The following is a 24629-nucleotide window of genomic DNA, read 5'->3' on the forward strand; positions in this document are numbered from 1 at the left end:
GTTGGGATGGGTGTGGGTGGTTAGTGGACTTGTTCTGTCGAGAATGAACGTAGAAGAGCTTCCCAATCAAGAACAGACCGATTGAAGAAGTTTTGCCACAATGGCGCCACCAAACTGGCAATCCAAAAGATGACGGAGTCGGAGCCCCACGGAGCACCGGAGCCTGAGGGTTTTGATGGTCGTGGAGTGAAGAATCTAATCCATAATCTAATGGAGCAGGGTTAAGAATGAGATAGAAAATATAATTGGGAAGATAGAAAATTAAATAGGATACAAGCTAATACAAACGAGGAAAATATAAAATAATTAAATATTAAGAATAAAATAAAAATAAAATATACTCTAAATCAAATCATAAATGGAAGAATATTAAGATATAATATCTAAGATATATTCCATAAATAATATATCTCAACAAGCAGCTCCAACAAAGTTGTTAAAGTTTTCAGTGACGAGGATTCGTGACATTGGTAAAGTTTTTTCATTTCAAAAACAGACAAATCCATTAAAGACAAGATGAGGTTTGAGTGTTCGAATTTCATGAGCGGCATTACCGTGTGTTTTGCATGCTCATGGTGTTGCTCATGAAGTCCCATGAACGTTTGACGGTTTGGACGAGCTTCATGTACTTCACGATGGGAACCGCAATAACATCCATGGTTGTGGCTTATTGGTCCTCTCTAAAAGCTTTGACACCCGACACACAGATGTCCACTGTTTCTCTTGGATTCTCGGTTGTTGGCCTCCCACTTGCATTGTATCTTGTACGGAACACAATTTCATCTTAAACATCATTTCCATTGCTCTTTCTGGATTTTGTTAAGTTTCAATCAATAAACCTCTTCACCCTCTAATCTTAGTATTCTCGTATTAGTATTCTCGTATGTATCCACGTACATACGTCTTAAGAATGACGAACCTTGATGGGACTCCTTTCCTTTCATAACAATCCTCAATAATACATCATAGAGCTTTCCATGAGGCCCATTGAGCCCTCGAACAACCTTCCCTTAATCGAGACTCAACTCTTTCTAAGGAGCCCAGTACACCCTAAAGCTTCCCTTGAGGCCTATAGAGCTATGGAAAAACCTCCCATTATCGAGGGTTGACTCTTTCTATGGAGCCCAGTACACCATAGAGCTTTCCCCTGAGGCTTATGGAGCCCTTGAAGAACAGTCTCCCATTAATTGAGGGTTGACTCTTTCTACGGAGCCCAGTACACCATAGAGCTTCCCCTGAGGCCTATGGAGCCCTCGAACAGCCTCTCATTAATTGAGGCTCGACTCCTTTGAAGGAGTCTAGCACACCATAGAACTTCCTCTGAAGCCTATGGAGCCCTCAAACAGCCTCCCTTAATTGAGACTCAACTCCTTTGAAGGAGCCCATACACCATAGAGATTCCCTTGAGACCTGTGGAGCCCTAAAACAGTCTCTCATTAGTCGATGCTCGACTCCTTCTAAGGAGCCCAGTATACCATAGAGCTTCCCCTGAGGCTTATGGAGCCTTGGAGCAGTCTCCCATTAATTGAGGGATGACTCTTTCTAAGGAGCCCAATACACCATAGAGCTTCCCCTAAGACCTATGGAGCTCTCAAACCGCCTCCTCTTAATCACGACTCGACTCCTTAGGAGCCCTCAAACAAAGCACACACTTTGTTCGATTTGAGTACATTTTTTTACTACACCTTTGAGGCTCACAACTTTATTGTTCGACACTTGAGGACTTTATTGGCATGGCTAAATTAAATGCATAACTATGATACCATGTTAGAAATCATGAACCTCCCCTAATGGTATGATATCGTCCACTTTGAACATAAACTTTCATGGTTCTACCTTTAGTTTCTCCAAAAGATCTCACGAGATAGTGTTCCTTATTTACCAACGATCCTCAATATGTCATGGATAATGCTATATACTATCTACATATTCAAGTGGGTCTCAAATCCCGAGAGCATTCACATGCCATAGACGAAATCATATCATGGGCACAAACATAAAATATTTTCAAAATCGTTCCTAACATTTAAAACACTCTCGAAATTCTTAAATAAACATAAGTTATCGTGAAAATAATTTTTCTATAATATTAAGTAAAATAAACTATATAGACAAAAATATCATGTCTCAATCATATATATATATATATATATATATATATATATATATATATATATATATATATATATATATATATATAGAGGATAAAAATTATATTTATGAAAATTATTAATAAATATTTTACGCTTATTTATCATTTATATTTACATTATTATCATTTTATTGCTTCCTTATATATATATATATATTTTTTTTAATTTCCTTGAAATTATAAAACCCGGTCGGTCGGCAGCCGGCCTAGAGACCACCAATAATTTCGGCTTATTTTATCCCTTTAAAAATTTGTCCACCTACGCACATTCCAACTAGCCAAAATTGTTACAATAATTTTCCCCACTAGAATTTGATTAATTACTCCTTAGTACCTGAAATCTTACAATAAAGGCGACTTTCTCGTCCTCATTAGTTGTCTTTAGATACTGTCGTGTCGTATCTTAAATGGCTTCGAGTATCTGGCTTCACCATAGCTGCTACTCTCTCCTTCTTTGACACTTGCTCCAGTATAAACATTCTTTATAGGGATGTAGAAATCTCTTCTTACCAGACACGTTTTAAAAATGTTGAGCAAAAGTTCGAAAGGAAAAACCCAAATAGGACAATGTCGGCTAGTAGTGGGCTCGAGCTGTTATAATAACATTTTTTTTTCTAAACACGATTTTACATACTACTTCTTTTCCTATTACACTCGAAACACTGAACTCACGACTCCAAACCTCTTGTGAGTGACTATAAACGATTATATCAATGAGGTTTCCGACTACAAACTAGTTAACGTTAGAGCTTGAGTTACTCATTGCTACACCCTTTTATAAGCGTTAGAAACTAGATCCAAAGACGGGTTTTTTTTTGTAAGTTATAATTGCAACTTATATACAGCTCAAACCCCCACTACTAGATATTGTCCATTTTGACCTGTTATGTATTTCCATCAGTTTCACGATTTTTTAAAACGTGTCTGATATCCTTATAAGGAAGGTTTCGTTTTCCTCTCGATCGAATGTGTAATTTCACGGAACGGCAATGCCCTCTTAATAAAATTATCCAAAAAAAACAAAGAACAAGAATCTGGTTGATTCTATATAGCCCATCATCAAGCTTTGCCATCCCTCAATAGAGAGCATCAAATATGTCGCTATACATGACAAACCTAATTAGCAGGCGGCTGTACGAAGCAGCACACAATGGGGACGTAAACCCCTTGCAAGACATCAGCGACCGACACCCATCGCTCCTTATGGGCGGCACCCTCTTGGACGACCCATACGACCTTCTCCCTGAGCCCCCACTTCAAGTGGCTGCCTCTTTTGGGCACTTTGATTTTGTGGTGAGGGTGTTGGAATTGGAGCCTGCGTCAGCCCACCACTCCGACCGCCAAGGCTTGTCGGCTCTGCACATGGCGGCTGCCAATGGGCATCTCAATATCATTACGCACTTGCTTCAATTTGATTCGGAACTCTGCTTTCTGTGCAGTAATGATGGCAGAAATCCTATGCATTTTGCGGCTATGAATGGGCGGCTGCTGGTCGGAGGGATTGAGGGTAGATATGATGTTAAGACCTTTCTCAATGCTAAGGATGATCTTGGCTTCACTCTCCTCCATCTTGCCGTTTATAATCAACATCTTGAGGTAATCTTTGAAATGGATTCAAATATATCCGGTTTTCGTTCCGTTTAGCTAACGGGGAGAAATCTAAATTCACCCGATATTGACTACTTTGGCCCGTTACTTACAGTCGTTAGCCTCACGGTTTTAAAATGCTTCCGTTAAGAGGAGGTTTCCACACCCTTGTAAGGAATGATTCGTTTCTCTCTCCGACCGATGTGCGATCTCTTATTCCACCTCCATGGGGGCTAGCGTCCTCGCTAGCATGCTCGGTATCTGGGTCTGATACCATTTGTAATAGGCCAAGCCAACGTTTTAAAATCTCTGGCATTTGTGCATTCAACTTTATAAGGGTGTGGAAACCTCTCCCTAGCATTTGATATCATTTGGGCAACGAATCATTTCTTATGAGGGTGTGGAAACCTCTCTCTAGCATACGTGTTTTAGAACTGTGAGGCTGATGACAATATGTAATGGGCTAATACGGACAACGTTTGCTAGCGGTGGATTTGGATGGTTACATCTCTGTTCAGGGCAAGTCTTTGAAGTTAAAATGGATATCTCTAATGAAAAGTAATATCCTAAACCCACCATTAGTAGATACTACTGTCTACTATCATCAGACAATATTCCAGGCAGGTCTTCGCAGACGCATTTTAAAATAGTAAGGCTGATGATGATATATAGCGGGCTAATGCGGACAACATTTGCTAGCGTTGGGCTTAGACTGTTACATCTCTATTCAGGGCAGGTCTTCGCAGTTAAAATGGATATCTCTAATGAGAAGTAATAGCTCAAACCCATTACTAGTAGATATTGTTTGCTATCAACGGTCCAAACCCACCACTAGTAGATATTATTTACTTTAGCCCATTACGTATAGTCATTAGCTTCACGATTTTAAAACGTGTCTGCTAGGGAGAGGTTTTCACACCCCTTATAAGGAATGATCTGTTCCTTTCTCCAACTGATGTGAGATCTAAAGAGGTGGTCGGTAAGTTATGAAGAAAATAAAAGTGATGTCGTTTTTTTTTGCAGATAGTTCAATACTTACTCGGCTTAGAAATCGAGGTGAATGCTTTAAGTTCAAAGGGGCTCACACCACTAGACCTGTTGATAGATTGTCCCATGGTGTATCCAAAGAGAGTGAGGACGGCCAATTTCCTCCGTGGCCATGGAGCCGTCCGCTCATCGGCGCTAAGTTCGACAACCTCCCAGGAGATTTGGGCCAGAAAGAAGGACACTTTGATGGTGGTGGCATCCCTCATCGCCACCATGGCCTTCCAAGCCGTCGTCAACCCACCCGGCGGCGTCTGGCAAGAGGATGGTGCCCATATCAACAACAGCTCGGTCATCTCCAGTCCTCAAGTAGCTGGAAAATCGGTAATGGTGTATTACAATTTTGAGTCCTTAACCAAAAAGTTCATTGGCAATAAGATCCAAGAGGTCGAGCAACTCGGACTACCTAACTTAAAACATAAAACATGGGTTGGGTTAGTTTTTTTTTTTTTTTTTTTCCCGACTTGTGTTTGGTTGAATTTTTTGAAAACGGACAATTTTGAGCCGATTCGTAGGTCAACCCAACCAACCCGAAAATAGGGTTGATACCGAACCCAACCCTACCTTACTTTTAAAATTATTATGAAAATTAAGAATATTTGACATTTGTAATTGATGTCAGTGATGCGTAATGAATGTTTGGGTTTGGTTGAATTTTGGGAACCTGACCAACCCAATCAACCCGAAAATAAGGATGGAACCCAACCCTACCTACCAACCCAACCATCCCGAAAATAGAGGTGGAACCAACCCTATTTTTCTTTTAAGATTATTATGAAAACTAAAAATATTTGAAAATGTCTGTGATGTTCTGAAACGTTTGATATTTGAATTTTATTAAATTTTAACTATTAACCTAACGTGTATTATGGATAAATAAGATTTTTTTAAAAAAAATAATTTAAAAAATAACCGGACAACTGAAATCAACCCACCCCTCTTATTCTCGAGTTCGATTATGTTGTGAATTATATTTGGGTTACTGGATCACCGACCCAACCAACCCAAAATTTTAGACAGTGTAAAAAATTTCTCCAATCCAATCTAACCCAACTCCGGTACCTTCCTAATTTTTAAAATGAAATACTAATTTTCTACCCTACACTCAAAATTAACGATAGGAATATTTTTTAAAAAACTAAGTTTTTTTTTTTTTTTTTTTGGTTAGAACAATGAAATGAAATTGGTTTGAGCAGGTAATGGCAGCAAAAAGCCCAAAACTTTACGTGTTCTTCATAACGTTTGCGTCGTGGGCGTTCATATTCTCGCTAATGGAGCTGCTCCTGCACGTCAGCAACCGCGTCTCCAACAGCGGCATGGTTTCTGAGGCCTTGATTGTTTACGCTAAGTACATGTCCACCCTCTCGCTGCTCGCCACTTATTCGATATCGGCCGCGTTTTTGACCGCCTTGTCTGGCCAAGATGCTGCCGGCTTCACCTTCTTGATATCCATCACCGCCATCTTCGTCCTTCTCTATCTGTTCTTTGTTTTGCGATATGGCTTCCGTAAAAGGCCTTCTCCTTTGAAAAAGCCCATTACTTTTCCTCCCCCTATTCCTCCACAATCCTAGGGCGATAATGTTCTTTAGTTCTATACTCCTGATCTTCTCTTTAATTAACGAACGTAGAACTTCAACGATCTTCAACAACGACCATTGTAACGATTTGAGCTCACCGTTAACTGATATTGTCTTATTTAGACTTTCCTTTTCGGGCTTGTGGTCGGCTTGGACAGTTACAACCATTAAGTAGCAAATCAAAATAATAATGGATTGCAGCTTGTTATAACTCTCGTGGGCTTTGTTGATTTGAAGCTTGATAACTTTTTGTTATTATGGGATAACCCCAAATTCTCGAAGGGTATGGTTCATCGAGCATAATCGTTTAGTACAAGTCTAGTAGAAACTGACTAATTCAAAATCAAATCGTTACCATGTGAGATTAATAAAAGTCAAATCTTTAAATTATAAATTTTATATTTTAAAAATATATGAATTTACTCGCTAAAAATTAAAATTTAATAAATTAATTAATTATAAAATAAAAACTAAAATTTAAAAATAAAATAATACAAATCTTTTATAATGTAATCCACTTATTGGTTTTGGTAAACGATGACTTGAGCAGTGGTTTTCGCATTGACTGAGGTGGCGCAGCCATTGTAGCCACGTGGTTGATTACGTCAGCATGGTGACGTAAGACGATCCAACGTTTTATTCCCGTCCGTCAGTCCGCCGGGGAAGGAGTATGTTTTTTATGTTGACTTTTTCAACGCTGTCAAAGAATTGGACGGAATTTTGAATGGTGGGGCCCCCTCTTCTATTGACCTTGACTTTTCTTGTTACTGTTTAAGATTTAGTGAAAATTGACTTAGTTTATTTTTTATTTTTATTTTTTTTTGTAATTATTATTGCTAACAATAACGCAATTCTATGATTACAAAATTATTTACTTTTATCTAAAATAAAAATGAATTATGTTATGATTACGAAAATATACAAAAGCTAATTAATATAATTTTAAAAATCTATATTTATTGTTTTATTTTAAAAAAAAAAAAATTAAATGATGTTACCCATTTCAAAAAAAGTTCAATTTTTCAATATAATTTTCAATTTAGAGGACCAAAAAATAATAATTTCCATTTTGGAATTAGGGTTTTGTGGGACTTTGAAGACTGGAATATATGAGATTTGAAAACACTATATGACCGGGCTCGAGACTACGTTTTTTTAACGTAACCGCACTTATATCATATGAACTTGAACATAACAGGGCTCGGGACTACGTTTTTTGTAAGCATTGATTTAGTCGTACGTTGAATTGAATCGTTGTTGATAGCCCGATGAAGGGGTTGGTGGTAGGGAGGTAATGATGGTGAAGTGAAATGAACACATTTTGTTCAAAAGTGGACTCAGAGTCATCTGTTATGGCATACCCCACACAAACTTCATAATCTAGACTTGATGGTCTTCATCGTTCATTATATTAAGCATTAGCTTCGAAGCTTCCTAAGTTTGGAGGAAGCTGCCTATCAACCTGAACTCAGTTCATATTTTTGCTATTAAGTCTTTCGTTAATATCTCAAAATTTGAATTCAGATTCAAAACCAAGAACTGTCTATTTTGTTTTTGCTTCTCAGTTTCCAAATGTCTTACAATAGTAACCAGCACCTTGTTATGTCGGAGAACGATCTTCCCGAGCAGCCGGGGTTCGAGTTTACGGACTGGATGTTCGATAGGTGGCTCGATGAAAACTCTCCGCCTCTGGTCGACTCGGCGATGTACCCGGTTTATCAGTCGGGGGAGATTGAGGAGTTTGTTGGAAGCACAATTCAGCAAGGAGAACCTAGCAGTAGTAAGCATAACTCTTATTATTACATTTTAGTGATTGTAAGTCTTTTCTGCTAACCATCACTAAAATGGGAGTTCCCATATCAGTTGGGGAGGAGAACAAAATATTCTTTATAAGAGTGTGGAAACCTCTCCCTAACAGGTGCGTTTTAAAACCGTGAGGCTGATGGCAATACATAATAAACCAAAGCAGACAATAGTTGCTAGCGGTGGGCTTGAGCTGTTACAAATGGTATTAGAGCTAGACACTGGGTAGTGTGCCAGCGAGGACGCTGGAGCCCAATGGTGTGGATTGTGAGGTCCCACATTGGTTGAAGAGGAGAACGAAGTTTTCCATATAAGAGTGTGGAAACCTCTCCTTAGCAGACACATTTTAAAACTGTGAGGCTAACGGCGATACGTAACGAGCGAAAGCAGACAATATCTTCTAACAGTGGGCATGGGTTGTTACAAATGGTATCAGAGCCAAACACTGGGTGGTGTGCCAGCGAGGACGCTGGCTCCCAAGGGAGGTGGATTGTGAGATCTCACATCGGTTGGAGAGGGGAGCGAAGCATTTAAGGGTGTGGAAACCTCTCCCTAACAGACGCGTTTTAAAATCGTGAGGTTGATGGCGATACGTTATGAGTCAAAGTGGATAATATCTGCTAATAGTAGACTTTCATGGCCGGATGAATGATGTTTAAGGGTGTTAGTAGGAGACAGTGGGAGAGAGAGGGAAGTTAGAGAAAGATTTGCATTCAAGACCAAATCAGAAGTTGAGGTTCTAGATGATGGTTTCAAGTGGAGGAAGTATGGAAAGAAGATGGTGAAGAACAGCCCAAATCCGAGGTAAGAAAATGAATTCTGTCTAAACATAAACATAACATGTTTCATTGTTAATCCGGTTTGGCTCGACCATCTACGAAATGCAGGAACTACTACAAATGCTCGGTCGAAGGCTGCCCAGTGAAGAAGAGAGTCGAGAGAGATCGAGAGGATCCAAAATACGTGATAACGACTTACGAGGGTGTTCATACTCATGAAAGTTCTTGATTTGTTTATTTTTACACCAAATCTCCCTATGTTTAATAAGAAAATCCTTGTAATAGACTATGAACCAAAGTTCTAGCTTCAATACGTTGATCTTGTCTGGTCTGGTCTCAAGCACTGTGTGGAGTAGAGGCCCCATACCAAACAACATCATCATATTCACTGATACATATATCGAAAGATCTTTTTAATGAATCCATATCGATACAGATCAAATGGCTGAATCAAATCCTTTCATTGGGCCAACAACTGGTTCGTAGTCTCGTAAGTGATCTCTAAGTTACACCACGAGAGCCACTACAAGCTTGTTCCCAAACAATCTCAGCTCTTTGCTAGAGAGGTTCCCACACCCTTATAAAGAGTGTTTCGTTCCTCTCTGACCGATGTGGGATTTCAAGATCCATCTCTCTAGAGGCCAGCGTCCTCGTTGGCACACCGCTCGGTGACTGGCTCTAATACCACTTGTAATAACCCAAGCAAATATTGTCTACTTTGACCCGTTACGTATCACTATTACGCCGTTAGCCTCACGGTTTTAAAATGCATTCTACTAGGGAAAGGTTTTCACGCTCTTATAAGAAATATTTTATTCCCCTCTCCAACTGATGTGGGATCCTACAAATATCTATATCTTAATGTAATTTATGATCTTAGTTTGATTTGGTTGGATTTGTGTCGTGTTGTGCCTTATTTTTGCATGTCCTTATATATTCTTTCATAAACTGGGAAAAACATGAAAAAATAGGTAAAAGAAAGGAACAAAATCTTAGGTTCTGTAACAGTGGCTCTTTTTAAGTGGGAATGGGCTGCAGGGTTACTGCCAAAGGAAGTGAATTTTGCAAAGAAAAGAACACCACCATAGAACACATTAACTTTTCTATTAATCAGCTGATCTAGTTGTATCTATCTACGTGAGATCTCACATTAGTTGGAGAGAAGAACGAACCATTCTTTATAAGGGTATAGAAATTTTTCCCTAGTAGACGCATTTCAAAATCATAAGGTTGACGGCGATACGTAACGGGCCAAAGCGGGTAATATCTACTATTGGTGGTCTCGGGCTATTACAAATGGTACAAAGCCCGTCACTAGTCGGAGTAGAGCTAGACTCTCTCCATAGTAGACGCATTTTAAAACTTTGAGAGAAAGCCCAAAGAGAATAATATTTGCTAGCAGTGGGGTTGGGTGGTTGCAAATGGTATCAGAGCCAGACATTGGGCAGTGTGCCAGAGAGGATGCTGGATCTCCAAGAGGTGGATTGTGAGATCCTACATCGGTTGAAGAGGAGAACGAAGCATCCCTTATAAGGGTGTGAAAACCTCTCCCTAGTAGACGCGTTTTAAAACTGTGAGACTAACGACAATATGTAACGGGCTAAAGCAGACAATATCTATTAGCAGTAGTCTGGGGCTGTTACAAATGTTATCAGAGCCAATCACCGGATAGTGCGAGGCACTGGTCGGAGTAAGGCTAGACCCTCCCCATAGTAGACACATTTTAAAACCTTGAGGGAAAGTCCGTAAGGGAAACCCCAAATAGGATAGTATCTGCTAGCGGTGGGGTTAGGCTATTACAAACGGTATCGGAGCCATCTACCAAGCGGTGTGCCAGCAAGGACGCTGGGTCCCCAAAGAGGTGGATTGTGAGATCTCATGTCGATTGGAGAGGAGAACGAAGCATTCCTTATAAGAGTGTGGAAACCTCTCCCTAGTAGACGCGTTTCAAAACCGTGAGGCTGACGTCGAGACATAACGGGCCAAAGCGGACAATATCTACTAACAGTGGTCTCAGACTTACAAATGGTATCAAGGCCAGTCACCGAATAGTGCGAGGCACTGGTCGGAGTAGGGCTAGACCCTCTCCATATCTAAAACTTTGAGAGGAAGCCCAGAAGGGAAAGCCCAAATATGACAATATCTACTAGCGGTGGGGTCGGGCTGTTGCAAATGGTATTAGAGTCAGACACCAAGCAATATGCCAGCAACGATGCTAGGTCCCCAAGGGGTGGATTGTGAGATCTCACATCGTATGGATAGGTGAATGAAACATTCATTACAAGGGTGTGGAAACCTCTCCCTAGCAATCGTATTTTATCAAGCTAAAGCAGACAATATATGCTAGCGATGGTTAGGTTGTGGAATGTTAATTATAATTAAAGTTCAGATGTTCTTCAAATGAGTTACAGCTCAAGTAGCAAAACGATCCATAACAATGGTGAAATGAAACGAGGAGAGATTGAAACTGAATTTCAAAATGCAGGCATGTTGATTCTAAGAACAGTGAAGAACAACCAGACATGATTTTCAAGTTCGTAAAAGCCTCAAGAGTATATAAAAATGACTGAGTAATTGCAGGAATCAATGAATTCAAGCGTACCATCGACAATGAAGCCAATCTTGATTGTTATCTCGCATCAGCTTTCATGGAGGAATGAACAAAGATCAAAGCCATACGGAGAGGCGAGCTCTGAACTTCAACCACTCAGAGACGCAAGGTTCTCCGCTTCTCCGAGTACCATCTGCAAATCAAAAACCGGAATCGCTAGAACAACGAGGAACTTCAAACGAATTAGGGTTTAGCGAATGAAAACGGAAACGAACCGATTGAAAAAATTGTGATATGCCGCCCTGAGATCAGCACACGACGATGTTGCAGAACCGGAGCCTTCACATTGTCTCTTGATACTCATTGATTGAGATACTACCACTCCATTCAATGGCCGTCGACGAAGCAATCGCGGCTGTTCTTGGAAACTTCTCGGCCAACGAAATCCCTGTACGTCCTCGCGCCTTTTATTTATACACATTTCAATTCAACGCTCATTCATTCTTCCGTAATTTGTTCAAAATTTAGATAAATTTCGAATCGATTATCATTCAAAAAGTCGATGGTTCGATCTTTCGATCGATTCGTAAACGTGTTATCGAATATGAGATGTTTGTATAAGAATCTGAAAAGAACATAAGAAATAACCTGAATTTCTGCTAATTCCTTATGATAAGCACCAAGAGTAGGAATTGATACAAAGAAAATAGTGCATAAACGTGGAAGAGTCTCCCAGTTTGCTTCACCTATTCTATTACATTGCTGCTGCAGCCATTTACATTGCCAAAACTCGTTAGAACTCGGAGCTTATATAACAAATGCTCCAAGCGCCATGGAGAATCTGGAATGCTGCATACTTCCTTAACATTCATATCATTAATATCATAATGCCCCGAAGAAAAATAGTCGGGCGAACATTAATATCATCGTGTTCTTTGTCTCGTAAATCATAACAAGAATATGGTACAAGTACAACTAAAAAAGGAAGAATGATTTCGTTATGATTTCGTCTTGAACTTCCAATGAGCTTTCAAATCGATCACGACGATCGTGATGTTGTCTTTGCTGCCCTTTTGAAGAGCTCGTTTCGAGAGGTATTCCGCGGCTGCTTGGGCTGCAGGATCAATCCCCACCCCTCTCTCAGAAGGTAAACTGACACCGTTCTTCTTGTGCCAAAGAAGGATTCGTCTTCGAGCCAGGTCGCATACCTCTTCGTTTGACATCACGTCCCATAAACCATCACTGGCTAGAACGAGACATTCGTCGTCTTTCGCTCGAGGGATGAACATCACTTCTGGCTCCGGGATGATCCATGGTTTCAAGTATCTATCACCTGCAACCCAGTGGTTTGAAAACTCAAAAACATGGTATCACATAGAACAACCCAGCACTTCAGAAGTTGAAATTCTTATGATATGCTATAACGCTTCGCTACTACTAGAACTCGAAACCGTGCATATGAACGGTAGCACGCGGCCACAAGAGATGTCAAAGTAGCTCATTTTGATACGATTCCTATCTTGACTTAATATAATATAATAGCGAATTCATTTTGCTTATACACGACAGATCTAAAAGTGTCTCTTGATTCGAAGAAGAGTACAATGTGAACTCTATCCTCAATTGTCATTCATTTATGGGAAGGACTTCAAAAATGTGGATGTAATAGCTTAAGCCCATGGTTAGCCGATATTATCCTCTTTGGGCTTTCCTTTCTGGGCTTTCCCTTAAGGTTTTAAAACGTGTCTGCTAGAGAGAAGTTTCCTGTTTTGTTCCCCTCTCCAATCGATATGGGATCTCACAATCCACTCTCGTTGGGGCCAGCGCTCTCGCTGGCACACCGTCTGGTGACTGACTCTAATACCATTCGTAACAGTCCAACCCCACCACTAGCAGATATTGTCTTCTTTGGGCTTCCCCTCAAGGTTTTAAAACGTGTTTGCTAGAGACCCTAATAAGGAATGTTTTGTCCTCCTCTCTAACCGATGTAAGATCTCACAATCCACCCCCCTTGAGGGCCAGCGTCCTCGTTGGCACACCGTCTGGTGACTGGCTCTGATACCATTTGTAACAGCCCAACCCCACCACTATCAGATATTGTCCTCTTTGGGCTTCCTCTCAAGTTTTTAAAACTTATCTACTAGAAACCCTTATAAGAAATGTTTTGTTCTCCTCTCCAACCGATGTGGGATCTCACAATCCACCCCCCTTGGGGGCCAACGTCTTCACTGGCACACCGCTTGGTGACTGGCTCTGATACCATTTGTAACAGCTCTACCCCACCGCTAGTAGATATTGTCCTATTTCGGCTTCTCCTCAAGGTTTTAAAACGTGTCTACTAGAGACCCATGTAAGGAATGTTTCGTTCCCCTCTCCAACTGATGTGGGATCTCCCAATCCACCCCCTTGGAGACCCAACGCCCTCGCTGGCACACCGCTTGGTGACTGACTCTAATACCATTTATAATAGCCCAAGCCCACCGCTAGCAGATATTGTCATCTTTGGGCTTTCCCTTCCGGGCTTCCCCTCAAAATTTTAAGACGAGTCTACTAGGGAGAGATTTCCACATCCTTATAAATAATGCTTCGTTCTCCTCTCCCACCGACGTGGGATTTCAAAATGGACTCCACCAAGAAATGTAAGAACAGCACCACACACAATATTCCACGCTTTATTAATAAATGGAACTCCTAACTGGCATCCACTTGTCATAAAAAGGTCTGATAGGAAAGATCCTTTGACTTGTAGCCATTGGGGCATGTTTAGCAGCAAATATGATATCAATTCAAGTCACTGGGTAGCAGAAGACATACCGATCGATCTCGACATCGCTAGAACACCAAAAACACGGTGCCCGTTCCACTGTATGACCTTCCCACCTGCAGCTTCAATCCGTTCATATTCATCTTCTCTGTTCGGCTGAGAAACATCGACGAGATTAAAACCAATGAAGATCAGTGAAAAAGAAAGCATAAAACGCACGAACGTACTTTGTGATCCACGGACAATGCCATCGGCTCCTTCCGACGACAAAGAACAGCTCTCGAGTCGCCACAATTTGCAACAATGATATGAGATGCACAGATAATGGCAACAACAGCAGTGGAGCCAACAGTTTCTGGTGCAACAGGCTCAACACCAGGTCCCCCTCCAATTTCAGCATCAACTTTTACAAAGCATTTGGTGAATGCCTTTCTCCATAGCTCATGACAATCATCCTTTATATTACCAGCAGCTATATCTTGCTTAGCAAGTTCTATCTCCTCAGATAAAGCCAAATGCATACGTTCACGACAATAATTAGCGACCTATATACGAGATTCGAGTTAAAACAACAGTGTAACGGGGTAACGGGTTAAAAGACTCGACCGAGGAAATTCGTATGCATACCTGAGAACCACCATGACCATCGTAAACCCCGAAAAAATGAACGGTTTGATGAGCTATAGCCTTGCTCGAGCCATCGAAAACTCGGTCACCAACAAGAATTTCAACAGGAAGTTCTGAAAACTTAGGTACCGTTGCTACAGCATCTTCCATCTCGGGTCTTCTTCCACATACCGACGTAAATCCCCAAAGGGGTACACAATCTACCTCGAAAACGCTTCGACTAACCGGTTCGCTCGCCCTTTCCTCAATAGGCAGCTGAAGAACCACGTTATTACATGCTCCAACATCATCTTCAAGGCTAACAACTGCAGAAGAAGAACTCGCAATATTACCTTTCGCTGCAATCTCGACACAACTAACGTCCTTCGCATTGGTAATCGAATCAAACGCTTCGAAAAACGACACCTCAGAACCTAAAAAATCATCACCACAAATGCTGCTAGTTTCACTAACCACTGAATGTGAACAAGAACTATCATAAATCTGTTCACCCTCTAAAGATAAACAATCATCTTCTTCACATCCAACCGATATCGTCTCATCCACCGCAACCCAATTGCTACTACTTTGAGATAACACAACCGATAACGGAACGCTTTCGCACTTATCATCATTCGTAACCGAAACAGCAGCAATACCAATCTCTTCCTCCCCATTAGAACTCTTACAATCATCAGAAACTACTTCAATCGAATCATCCGAAGCCTTCGTCACAGAGTCGGATAACAAACCGGCAGTATCTGCCATGAGCTTAAGTCTTGTGATATCCATGGGGGTAGCTGCCATGTTGGGGTTATCACAGACTGAATTACCTACCCTAAATGGCACCACAACCGCTGAGGACATCTCCTCCATCAAATTCTGTACCTAAACAAACATAAAAGCTACCCAAAAACCCCTTTAAACTCACAAAACCCCTCATATTTCAACTAATCCACCGCTTTTTTTTGTCATTAAGAATGATCTTGGAATATAAATGATGGGTTTGAACAAACCATTTCCCATCCGTGAGAAACTTGACAAGACCCAAAAGAATTTAAACATGAAAGATTCAGATCTGGTCAACTTCAGTGGATCAAACCATGAAATTTGAGAAATTTGAAGATGAACTATGATGAACTTTAAATGAACGTAAAGAACCTGGAAAGGTAAAGAGAGAGCCCCAAATTTGTTATCTGTAAACACAAGAAAGACATGGAAAAAGGGTTAAGAACAATCACGAGAAACAGCTCAAAAAAGATGAAATCTCAAGAATCAGAGGAAAACCCTAGAAAAAGATAGTAACCCTTTAAACAAAATTAGCTGAGTTTCCCCAAATCAAAGGCAACTCTTAGCTACCTCTCGTATGAAATTTAGCTTCCTTTCGCTATCTAACTATCCCTCTCAGGCTATCTCTTTCAAATGGTTATGATACTCAAAGGAAGAAGATGAAATTAAACGAAGAAAACCCAGAGAATCTGAAGAACGAAGAGGAAAAGGGTTGCTTACCACTCAAACAAGCAGAAAATTAGACGACCCAGAACAGAAAAAATTGAAATTGAAATAAAAAGTGTGAAAATACGAGGAAAAAGAATTGAAAAAAATATAGCTTTTTTGGGAGAGAGATGAGAGAATAGGACACGTGTCGAGATTTTGAATGCCCACCAATCCATGATGTTCCCAATCCTTTACCCTTTCGAACGCTTCAATCCAATCAAAAATGTTCTTTTGTTAATTACTATGATGTTCTTCTTCCAATCAGTGGCGAGGATGAAGAAAAAATAAAAAAATGTTTTTTTTTTTAATGTCTATTTACATTTATTGCTGAAAATGAATTCCGACCAATAAATATGGTTTACTGTAAATGACAAATGCGTGAAAACGTTGTCTTGTGTGTGAAACATTTTTTGTCTGATGTCTTATTTCCGAGTTGAGTTTTCATTCCGCTCTCTCGGTCGAAAATTGAATAAAACAAAAATTCTAGAAAGACCCTAAAGAGTCGATGATCAAATATCTTGAATCTTCTCGAGCGGGAAGCACTAGGAGGACCCAAAAGACTTGAAAACCATAAAAATTTTAAATTTCCAAAGGGTAAGCTATAAGGCTGAAAACATTCGAGAAATAGTTGAATACCTTCAATAAGCTAAAAGTTGAACACGTTCAAGTAGTTACACGTCGAATAAGCTAAAAGCAACTACTTTCAGGAAGTTGTAAGCCAACGACCTTCGATAAGCTAAAGTTGAAAATTTTCAATAATCTAGAGGTCGGAGGAGTTCATAAGTTAAAAACGTTCAATAAGTTCAAAGTTGAATACTTTCAAAAAGCTTCTCCGTCAGAAAGCTTTCAATAAACTAAAAATTAAATAATTATAAATTTATACATTATTATTTTTTAAAATATTAATGAGATCCTCATATTAGATTTTTCATACGAACAAAATATTAATTTTTTTTATCTTTTTTAATAAGTAATATTTTGTAATATAAATATTTTTCGGGAAAATTTCCGTCGCTATCAACTTTTAATGAAGATTGCTCTATATAATAGTTTTTATTATTATTTATTACGAGAACGAGAAATTCTACCATACATACTTTATATAAACATTCCTGAACATTACTATATAATAATTTATTTTATTATTACGAGAGCTAAAAATTCTACCGTACATACTTTATGTCAGTTATGTTATGTTCATTAATCACAGACATCTCTAATATAATTAATTATAATATTTTTTCATTAAAATGTTTATTTTTAATTTACGTATTAATAAAGCTTTAAAAAATTAAATTATAAATTTAATAATTTTTATTTAAAATAATTACAAATTTAATCTTAAAAGGTAAAAAATCATATATTAGAACTAAATTTTAATTTTATATTTAATAAATTAATTAATTTTTAAAAAGTTTTAAATTTAATAAAAAGTAAAGATGGTTAAAACTTAATAGAAATAAATAAAGGAATAAAGGTAAGTATATATAATTTTAATATATAAATTTATGTATTAATTTTAATAATTTTTATTATATTTTACGTGATATTTTAATTCCCAAAATTTAGGGAGGGTAATGGCTATAGAACCAAAGCCAAATTTGCCTAAATGAAGCCAATGGCGGAGAATCGCCATTGTTCAACCATTCTTCAAGTGTCTGTTATGTTCGTTATCTTCTCCATACCTTACCTTCATGATTCTCCGCCCTTGCCCCCACTGCTCTCTTCGAACCAAATTGTTGGGCTAAATTCAAGCGGCTGCGGCACTAACATCCTGAACCTCTTTGCAAAATGCCTCCGCATCCACCGGAAGATGGGATTCCCTTGAACACCACGGCGGTGGCCATTGACAAGGATAAGAACAGCCAACACGCCGTCCGTTGGGCTATTGATCATCTGGTCATAAACAACCCGCTTATCATTCTCATCCATGTTAGGCATAAAGCTTATCAAAATCATCGTAGGTACCCTCTATCTGTTTTTTTTTTTTTTTTTTTTTGTGACATCATTCTTGTATGCATTGTTTCCTTGTTGGTCTAGTTTCTGATCCTCTGTGGGTCTCTTTCTTAGAGGACGCGGGCGATTCTGAAAATGGTGAAACGGATGCGCAGCAGCTGTTTGTTCCCTATCGTGGATATTGTGCTCGTAAAGGGGTACTTCATCTGTTCAATTATATGTTGCGAATTTCTGACTTTTGTGTTATGCACTAGGTGTTTGTGGATATGTCTGGCTGGAACTTGTTGGGTTTGTTATTGTATAAACTGTTGTCGGAAGTGTTTTTAGGAAATTTGGATTTGAATTGATTGAATCATGGCCTTAAATGCTTGTGAGTGCCACAAAGGGCAGTGTGGACTTTAGCATTGTTCGTGAATGACAACATGAGTGTTATGCACTCTAGGTGTTTGTGAATATGTCTGACTGGAACTTGTTGGGTTTGTTATTGTATAGATTGTTGTGGAAGTGTTTTTAGGAAATTTGGATTTGAATTGATTGAATCATGGGTTTAGATGCTTGTGAGTGCCACAAAGGGCAGTGTGAACTTTAGCATTGTTCGTGAATGACAACATGAGTGTTATGCACTCTAGGTGTTTGTGAATATGTCTGACTGGAACTTGTTGGGTTTGTTATTGTATAGATTGTTGTGGAAGTGTTTTTAGGAAATTTGGATTTGAATTGATTGAATCATGGGTTTAGATGCTTGTGAGTGCCACAAAGGGCAGTGTGAACTTTAGCATTGTTCGTGAATGACAACGTGAGTGTTATGCACTCTAGGTGTTTGTGGATATGTCTGACTGGAACTTGTTGGATTTGTTATTGTATAGATTGTTGTTGGAAGTGTTTTTAGGAAATTTGGATTGGAATTGATTGAATCATGGGCTTTGATGCTTGTGAGTGCCACAAAGGGCAGTATGAACTTTAGCATTGTTCGTGAATGACAACAATTATGAGTTGCTGGTCCTATATATATATATACAAGGTTGCTGGGGTTGGTGTGGTTGGTAATGTTGAGAAATTAAAACTTACATCTGGATATTTGCTTATGAAATTCAGGTTCAGCTGAAGGAGGTTGTTCTTGACGAACCTGATATTCCCAAAGCGCTCGTTGACTACGTTCACAAGAATTGTGTCAACAATTTTGTAGTTGGAGCTTCAACAAGGAGTGCTCTAGCAAGGTCTCTCTTTCTGTTTGCTCTCTCTCTCTCTCTCTCTCTCTCTCTCTCCTCCTCATCTGTGTTGAGCAATTAACTTTCTAATGAATGGGGTATCTCAGGAAATTTAAAGGCCCTGATGTTCCAACCAGCGTAATAAAAATTGCCCCAGAATTTTGTTCTGTGTACGTAATATCAAAAGGGAAGATAATATCTGCCAGGGCAGCTCTTCGGCCAGTGGCTAATACTGCCATGCCACCGAAACAACCGTCGCCGCTTGGAGTTCAGCCAATTGCTCTACCAGACAGCAGCAGTGAACAAGAAAACGGAGCCAAGTAATACAGTTCTGAGAACTAATATCCTATTAAAACTCGGATTAGCTTCTGTTTTGATAGAGTGAGTGATATAGTTTTTATAACTTTTGCATTATTATTTGGTAAATCTAGAGGGCAACCAGCGAAGGAAGGATGGAAATGTGCAGGTTCAGATAGAATGCTCAACGAAAGAAATGGTGGAAAGCCAGCAAAAGCGTTGACCCGTGAAAGACCGAAAACTTCTCCGTCTAATATATCAATAGAAAACGTAGAGGTTTCGAATCGAGGGCCTAGGTCTTCATTTAGCCGTGATTCAATCTCTGATGAGAATCTGTTGAATGCACAGATGCCTTTTGGTTCATTGGACGTGAATGCTCAAAATTTAGATTTCAGTACTACCTCAAATTTGTCAACGGACTCTGCTTCCTCACAATCTACTGTAAGTGCACATTGTTCATTGGCATTTGAAATTTTGTGCTTGTGATAGTTACGTAGTTGCAGTTGTACTGATTTAACATCTCTGCCGACTTCTTTGCTACAGCGGGAACTAGAGGCTGAGATGAAAAGATTGAAGTTGGAATTAAAGCAAACCATGGATATGTATAGCTCAGCCTGTAAAGAGGCAATCTCAGCCAAGAACAAGGTAAATAAATATAAGAACACTCTACTCTATCGATAATGGTTAGTTAATAATGAGTCTTTAGATTGGGTTCTCAACTCTGTGTTGTTTATATCCAACCAAATACTTTGCTAGTAACGTAGAATGATTTGTTGAAGTAAATCTGAAAGGAAAATTTGTAGTTTACGTTTAGTTGAAAATTTGTCTTAAAATTCAGGCGAGAGAACTTAGTCAATGGAAGCAAGATGAGGCACGTAAGTTTGAGGAAGTCAGGCTAGCTGAAGAGGCCGCTCTAGCTATGGCTGAGATGGAGAAAGCCAAGTGCAAAGCTGCCATTGAAGCAGCAGAGGCAGCACAAAAGCTAGCCGAAAGAGAAGCCCAGAGAAGAAAACAGGCTGAAATCAAGGCCAAACGAGAGGCAGAAGAGAAAAAACGAGCATTGTGTGCTTTAGCTCAGAATGACGTCCGATATAGAAAATACACTATAGAGGAGATTGAAGAGTCTACTGAAAGGTTCTCTGAAAAATTGAAGGTTGGAGAAGGTGGATACGGTCCTGTTTATGTAGGCAAACTTGATCATACAGATGTTGCGATTAAAGTTTTAAGACCCGACGCTGCTCAAGGACGGAAGCAATTCCAGCAAGAGGTACTCTCATATTGTTCTACCGCTGTGCCTAAAATGATCCAGTTCATACTAAACCAATGTGTTAATGGAATTACAAAATTGACACTTTAAACTCGATTAAAATGAACAAGAATTTGAGGAAGCTCTACTGTTTTTAGTTCATGGATTCATCCAAAGTTTCCTTTTTCTAATCGTTTTGCAGGTGGAGGTCCTTTGTTCTATTAGACATCCAAACATGGTCCTTCTTCTTGGGGCATGCCCTGAGTATGGTTGCTTAGTATATGAGTACATGCAGAATGGGAGCTTAGAAGACAGACTTTTCCGGAGAGGGAATACTCCTCCATTATCTTGGAGACGACGATTCAAAATATCTGCTGAAATTGCTACTGCACTCCTTTTTCTTCACCAAGCAAAGCCAGATCCGCTCGTGCATAGGGACCTTAAACCAGCTAACATTCTCTTGGACCGTAATTTTGTGAGCAAAATCAGTGATGTTGGCCTGGCCCGGTTAGTCCCACCTTCTGTAGTTGATCAAGTCACTCAATATCACCTGACTTCAGCAGCTGGCACATTTTGTTACATTGATCCCGAGTATCAACAAACAGGAAAGTTAACGACGAAATCGGATATTTACTCGTTTGGAATAATGTTACTTCAAATCATTACTGCCAAGCCTCCAATGGGTCTGGCTCACCATGTGCAAAGGGCTATTGAGAAAGAGAGGTTTGATGAGATGCTGGATCCTACAATTCCAGATTGTCCATTGGAGGAGGCTATAAGTTTTGCAAAACTGGCATTGAATTGCGCTGAACTGAGGAAGAGAGACAGGCCAGATCTTGGAACAGTTATAGTTCCAGAGCTCAACAGGTTAAGAGATCTTGGGAGGAGTTCTGACAAACGTGAAAGCCGGAGTCTACTTCTACGCTCTTCTGCATCAAGTTCCAATTCGAGGCCACAGTCATCAAATGAGGTCCACTACTTTTTAAACTGAATTATTGCTTTTAATTTCATGAAATGAGAGAATCAAATTCAACTTAGCAACCATATTCTTTCACATGTCAAAGATACAATGCTTTAGACCTGTTATTTTCAATGATGATCAGTTTGTTTTTTGTTCCCAAAACAGGATTCCACCGTATGACAGTTGTGAGGAAAGTTGCTTGATTTAATGACTGCTTACAGAAGGGCTGTGGTAAATAGAATATGAACCCAATGGAGTTCTTCATTTGAATGTGGAATAAGCCGAAGGATCAGTAATGTGAACAAACCTGTCTCTTCAAGAAACCTTCATACATGTATCTGAAGATTCTGGTTGATGTTTCCAACAGATATAGAGTTATAGCTGATCCCATCAAGAGCTAAAACTCATCAGTTCAGGAGTAAAGCAACTGACTCCACATGTTATATTGGATTTTACATCATTCCATAAGAACACCATTGTAAATTCTTAACAACTTTTCATTATTCTCAAGTCATGCAGGTCAAAATCGTCCATTTACTTGTATTCATCGCATGTTGTCATGGCATTATCGACGGGAACATAACACAAACTTATAGTTTATACTAAATCAACGACTCCTTTGATGTTTTATGCATCTGCTTCAAGTTCAGTCAATACTTAGTGTAACAAGTCAAGCTCACCGTTAGTAGATATTATCCGCTTTGGCCCGTTACATATTGTCTGCTAGAGAGAGGCTTCCACACTCTTATAAGGAATGTTTCGTTCTCCTCTCTAACCGAGGTAGAAACTCACAATATCTGTTATAGTGAGCTTGGGCTGTTATAAATAGTTCAGGTTCAATCACCCGGACGGTGCGAGGCACTTGTCGGAGTAGGGCTAGACCCTCTCTGAACTTTCCCTTTCAGATTTCCCCAAAGAGGACAATATATGTTAGCGATGGTCTTAGTGTCTGGGTTTGTGGGTCTCAGTTCTTGAATCGTTTTGTTGGCTGCCTAACATTGAATTCAGTAGTTCTAATGTATGGAGTTTGTTTGTGATTGTAATGCATTGCTTCTTGTTAGGGGCAACCTTGTTGAAACAGGGAATTTCCAGGAAGGAACTGAGGAGGCAGCCTGGGAAGAACAGTATAAAGCAAGCATGAACAGGAGGGGAATAATCTACATAAACATTGATTATGCTTTCAGAAAGGTTAGAAACAAGCTTTGCTTGGGATTACTGTTTCTTTTTACATTTTAATCTTTAATTTTGTCATTAGAGGAAAAAAGATATACTTCTTAAGCTTCATCCATGGAGAATTTCTCCAAAAACCCTTCATTTCTCTTCCCTTTTCATTATTCTGATCTTTCACCTCTCCGGAGCTGCGGCGGCGTCGGCGTCGGCGTCGGCGTCTGAGTCGAGGTGGTGCCTCCGGTTAGCCTTCTCTGTATCGGTTCTTGCCCCGTCATATGCGCGCCGCCGCCACCCCCGCCATAGCCTTCGCGCAGTGCCCCCCATGTACCGCCGCTCGCTTACTTCCCACTCATTTCATCCCCACCTCGACAGACCCCATCTCCGCCGCCTCCCGCTATCCACCGCCGCCGCTGGTGCTGATTCCGGTACCTGTGCCGCCGACGACGTCGGCGCCTCATGGAAATACGATTACTAATTCTTATAATTACTACTTTTATACTTCGAATGAAATCGTTTCTCAGATATTTTTTACACCTGACCTAATTGTTGTGTTTGTAAAATTTTCAATTCAATCCAACCTAAAATTTTTGTGGGTAAAATAGGTTTGAGTTATTTCAGTCATTTATTCGATCTTTTTTATTTTTAATAAAATTAAAATATCCGTTCGGAAAACACATATTTACTTGTTTTCAAATATTTAATTAAAATTTATCAGATTTCAACATATTTTAATATACTTTTTAAAAAAATTAAAGAGTTATTTTAAAAAATGATAGAAGAATAAATAAATATATATAATAGTATGATAGAACCAACTAAATTTATAAAGTTTTCATTTATGTGAGCAGAGACATTAAATATTATCCCCATCCCTAGTCTGCTAATAGAGAAAAATTTATCTTCACTTCTCTCATTCCCTGTTTAAATGGAAATGGGATTGTTCACCTCTCAGTGGGTTAAAACACACGATAGTCTGTATAGATTGTCTTACACACTGACTAGTTTTCCCTCTAGCTCTCGTTTTTTCATGGTTAATACCACGACTTGGATTTGCACGTACGTCTTCTCTTTCGTTGTTTTACATAGCTCTTGATCTAGGCATCCGTGGTTTCGATCACGATCGAACTCCGTTCCTAAAAGAAAAATAAGAACAAAATGAGAGGTTACATAGCTCAAAAAAGCCAAGAAAGAAAATGAAAAGAAAGGAGGAGTTGGGGTGACAGAGAGATAGAGAGCACACAAAGCTTCAAGCATAGCTTCTCTCGAAAGAACTATGTGTGCTCCCTCTCTTCTGTCACCTCCTAATTCCTTTTTCAATAATATTTCATGTAAATAAAATAATAATAATAATAACAACGAGCAAGAAAAAGAGCTCTGTTAATATCGTTCGGTTTTTTCGTTCTTTAAAACGAAGAAACAAAAACGAGATTT

At 39.4% G+C, this 24629-nt stretch overlaps 4 protein-coding genes across 7 annotated transcripts; 3 read left to right on the forward strand and 1 right to left on the reverse strand.

Annotated features, from left to right (window-relative positions):
- The first annotated feature begins 3259 nt into the window (after positions 1-3259).
- LOC111805487 (uncharacterized) lies at positions 3260-6555 on the forward strand. The gene is made up of 3 exons (XM_023690590.2): positions 3260-3748; positions 4763-5107; positions 5980-6555. Exons 1-3 carry the CDS (start codon positions 3260-3262, stop codon positions 6352-6354), a joined length of 1209 nt encoding a protein of 402 aa, XP_023546358.2. The 3' UTR covers positions 6355-6555.
- Positions 6556-7689: 1134 nt separating this feature from the next.
- Positions 7690-9352, forward strand: LOC111805409 (putative WRKY transcription factor 43). Of its 2 annotated transcripts, none has more exons than XM_087128391.1 (3): positions 7690-8140; positions 8832-8967; positions 9051-9352. In XM_087128391.1, the coding sequence occupies exons 1-3, from the start codon at positions 7933-7935 to the stop codon at positions 9169-9171; spliced, it is 465 nt and encodes a 154-aa protein (XP_086984517.1). In that variant the 5' UTR covers positions 7690-7932; the 3' UTR covers positions 9172-9352. The 2 variants fall into 2 exon arrangements, with proteins under 2 accessions (XP_086984517.1, XP_023546261.1); XM_023690493.2 differs by having other exon boundaries at positions 7696-8140; positions 8835-8967.
- A 2785-nt stretch (positions 9353-12137) lies between these two features.
- On the reverse strand, positions 12138-16515 carry LOC111805408 (protein phosphatase 2C 53). Of its 2 annotated transcripts, none has more exons than XM_023690491.2 (5): positions 16373-16515; positions 14885-16059; positions 14485-14802; positions 14308-14413; positions 12138-12826 (listed from the first exon to the last, which is right to left on the reverse strand). In XM_023690491.2, the coding sequence occupies exons 2-5, from the start codon at positions 15737-15739 to the stop codon at positions 12492-12494; spliced, it is 1614 nt and encodes a 537-aa protein (XP_023546259.2). In that variant the 5' UTR covers positions 15740-16059; positions 16373-16515; the 3' UTR covers positions 12138-12491. The 2 variants fall into 2 exon arrangements, with proteins under 2 accessions (XP_023546259.2, XP_023546260.2); XM_023690492.2 differs by lacking the exon at positions 16373-16515 and adding an exon at positions 16223-16366.
- Positions 16516-17935: 1420 nt separating this feature from the next.
- Positions 17936-22658, forward strand: LOC111804911 (U-box domain-containing protein 51). Of its 2 annotated transcripts, none has more exons than XM_023689741.2 (9): positions 17936-18324; positions 18431-18513; positions 19412-19533; positions 19632-19844; positions 19956-20262; positions 20365-20466; positions 20660-21088; positions 21270-22037; positions 22194-22658. In XM_023689741.2, the coding sequence occupies exons 1-9, from the start codon at positions 18291-18293 to the stop codon at positions 22206-22208; spliced, it is 2073 nt and encodes a 690-aa protein (XP_023545509.2). In that variant the 5' UTR covers positions 17936-18290; the 3' UTR covers positions 22209-22658. The 2 variants fall into 2 exon arrangements, with proteins under 2 accessions (XP_023545509.2, XP_023545508.2); XM_023689740.2 differs by having other exon boundaries at positions 17936-18320.
- Positions 22659-24629: the final 1971 nt, after the last annotated feature.

The sequence above is a fragment of the Cucurbita pepo genome, chromosome 11, assembly GCF_057944985.1.
Source record: "Cucurbita pepo subsp. pepo isolate OVF chromosome 11, ASM5794498v1, whole genome shotgun sequence".
NCBI lineage: Eukaryota > Viridiplantae > Streptophyta > Magnoliopsida > Cucurbitales > Cucurbitaceae > Cucurbita > Cucurbita pepo.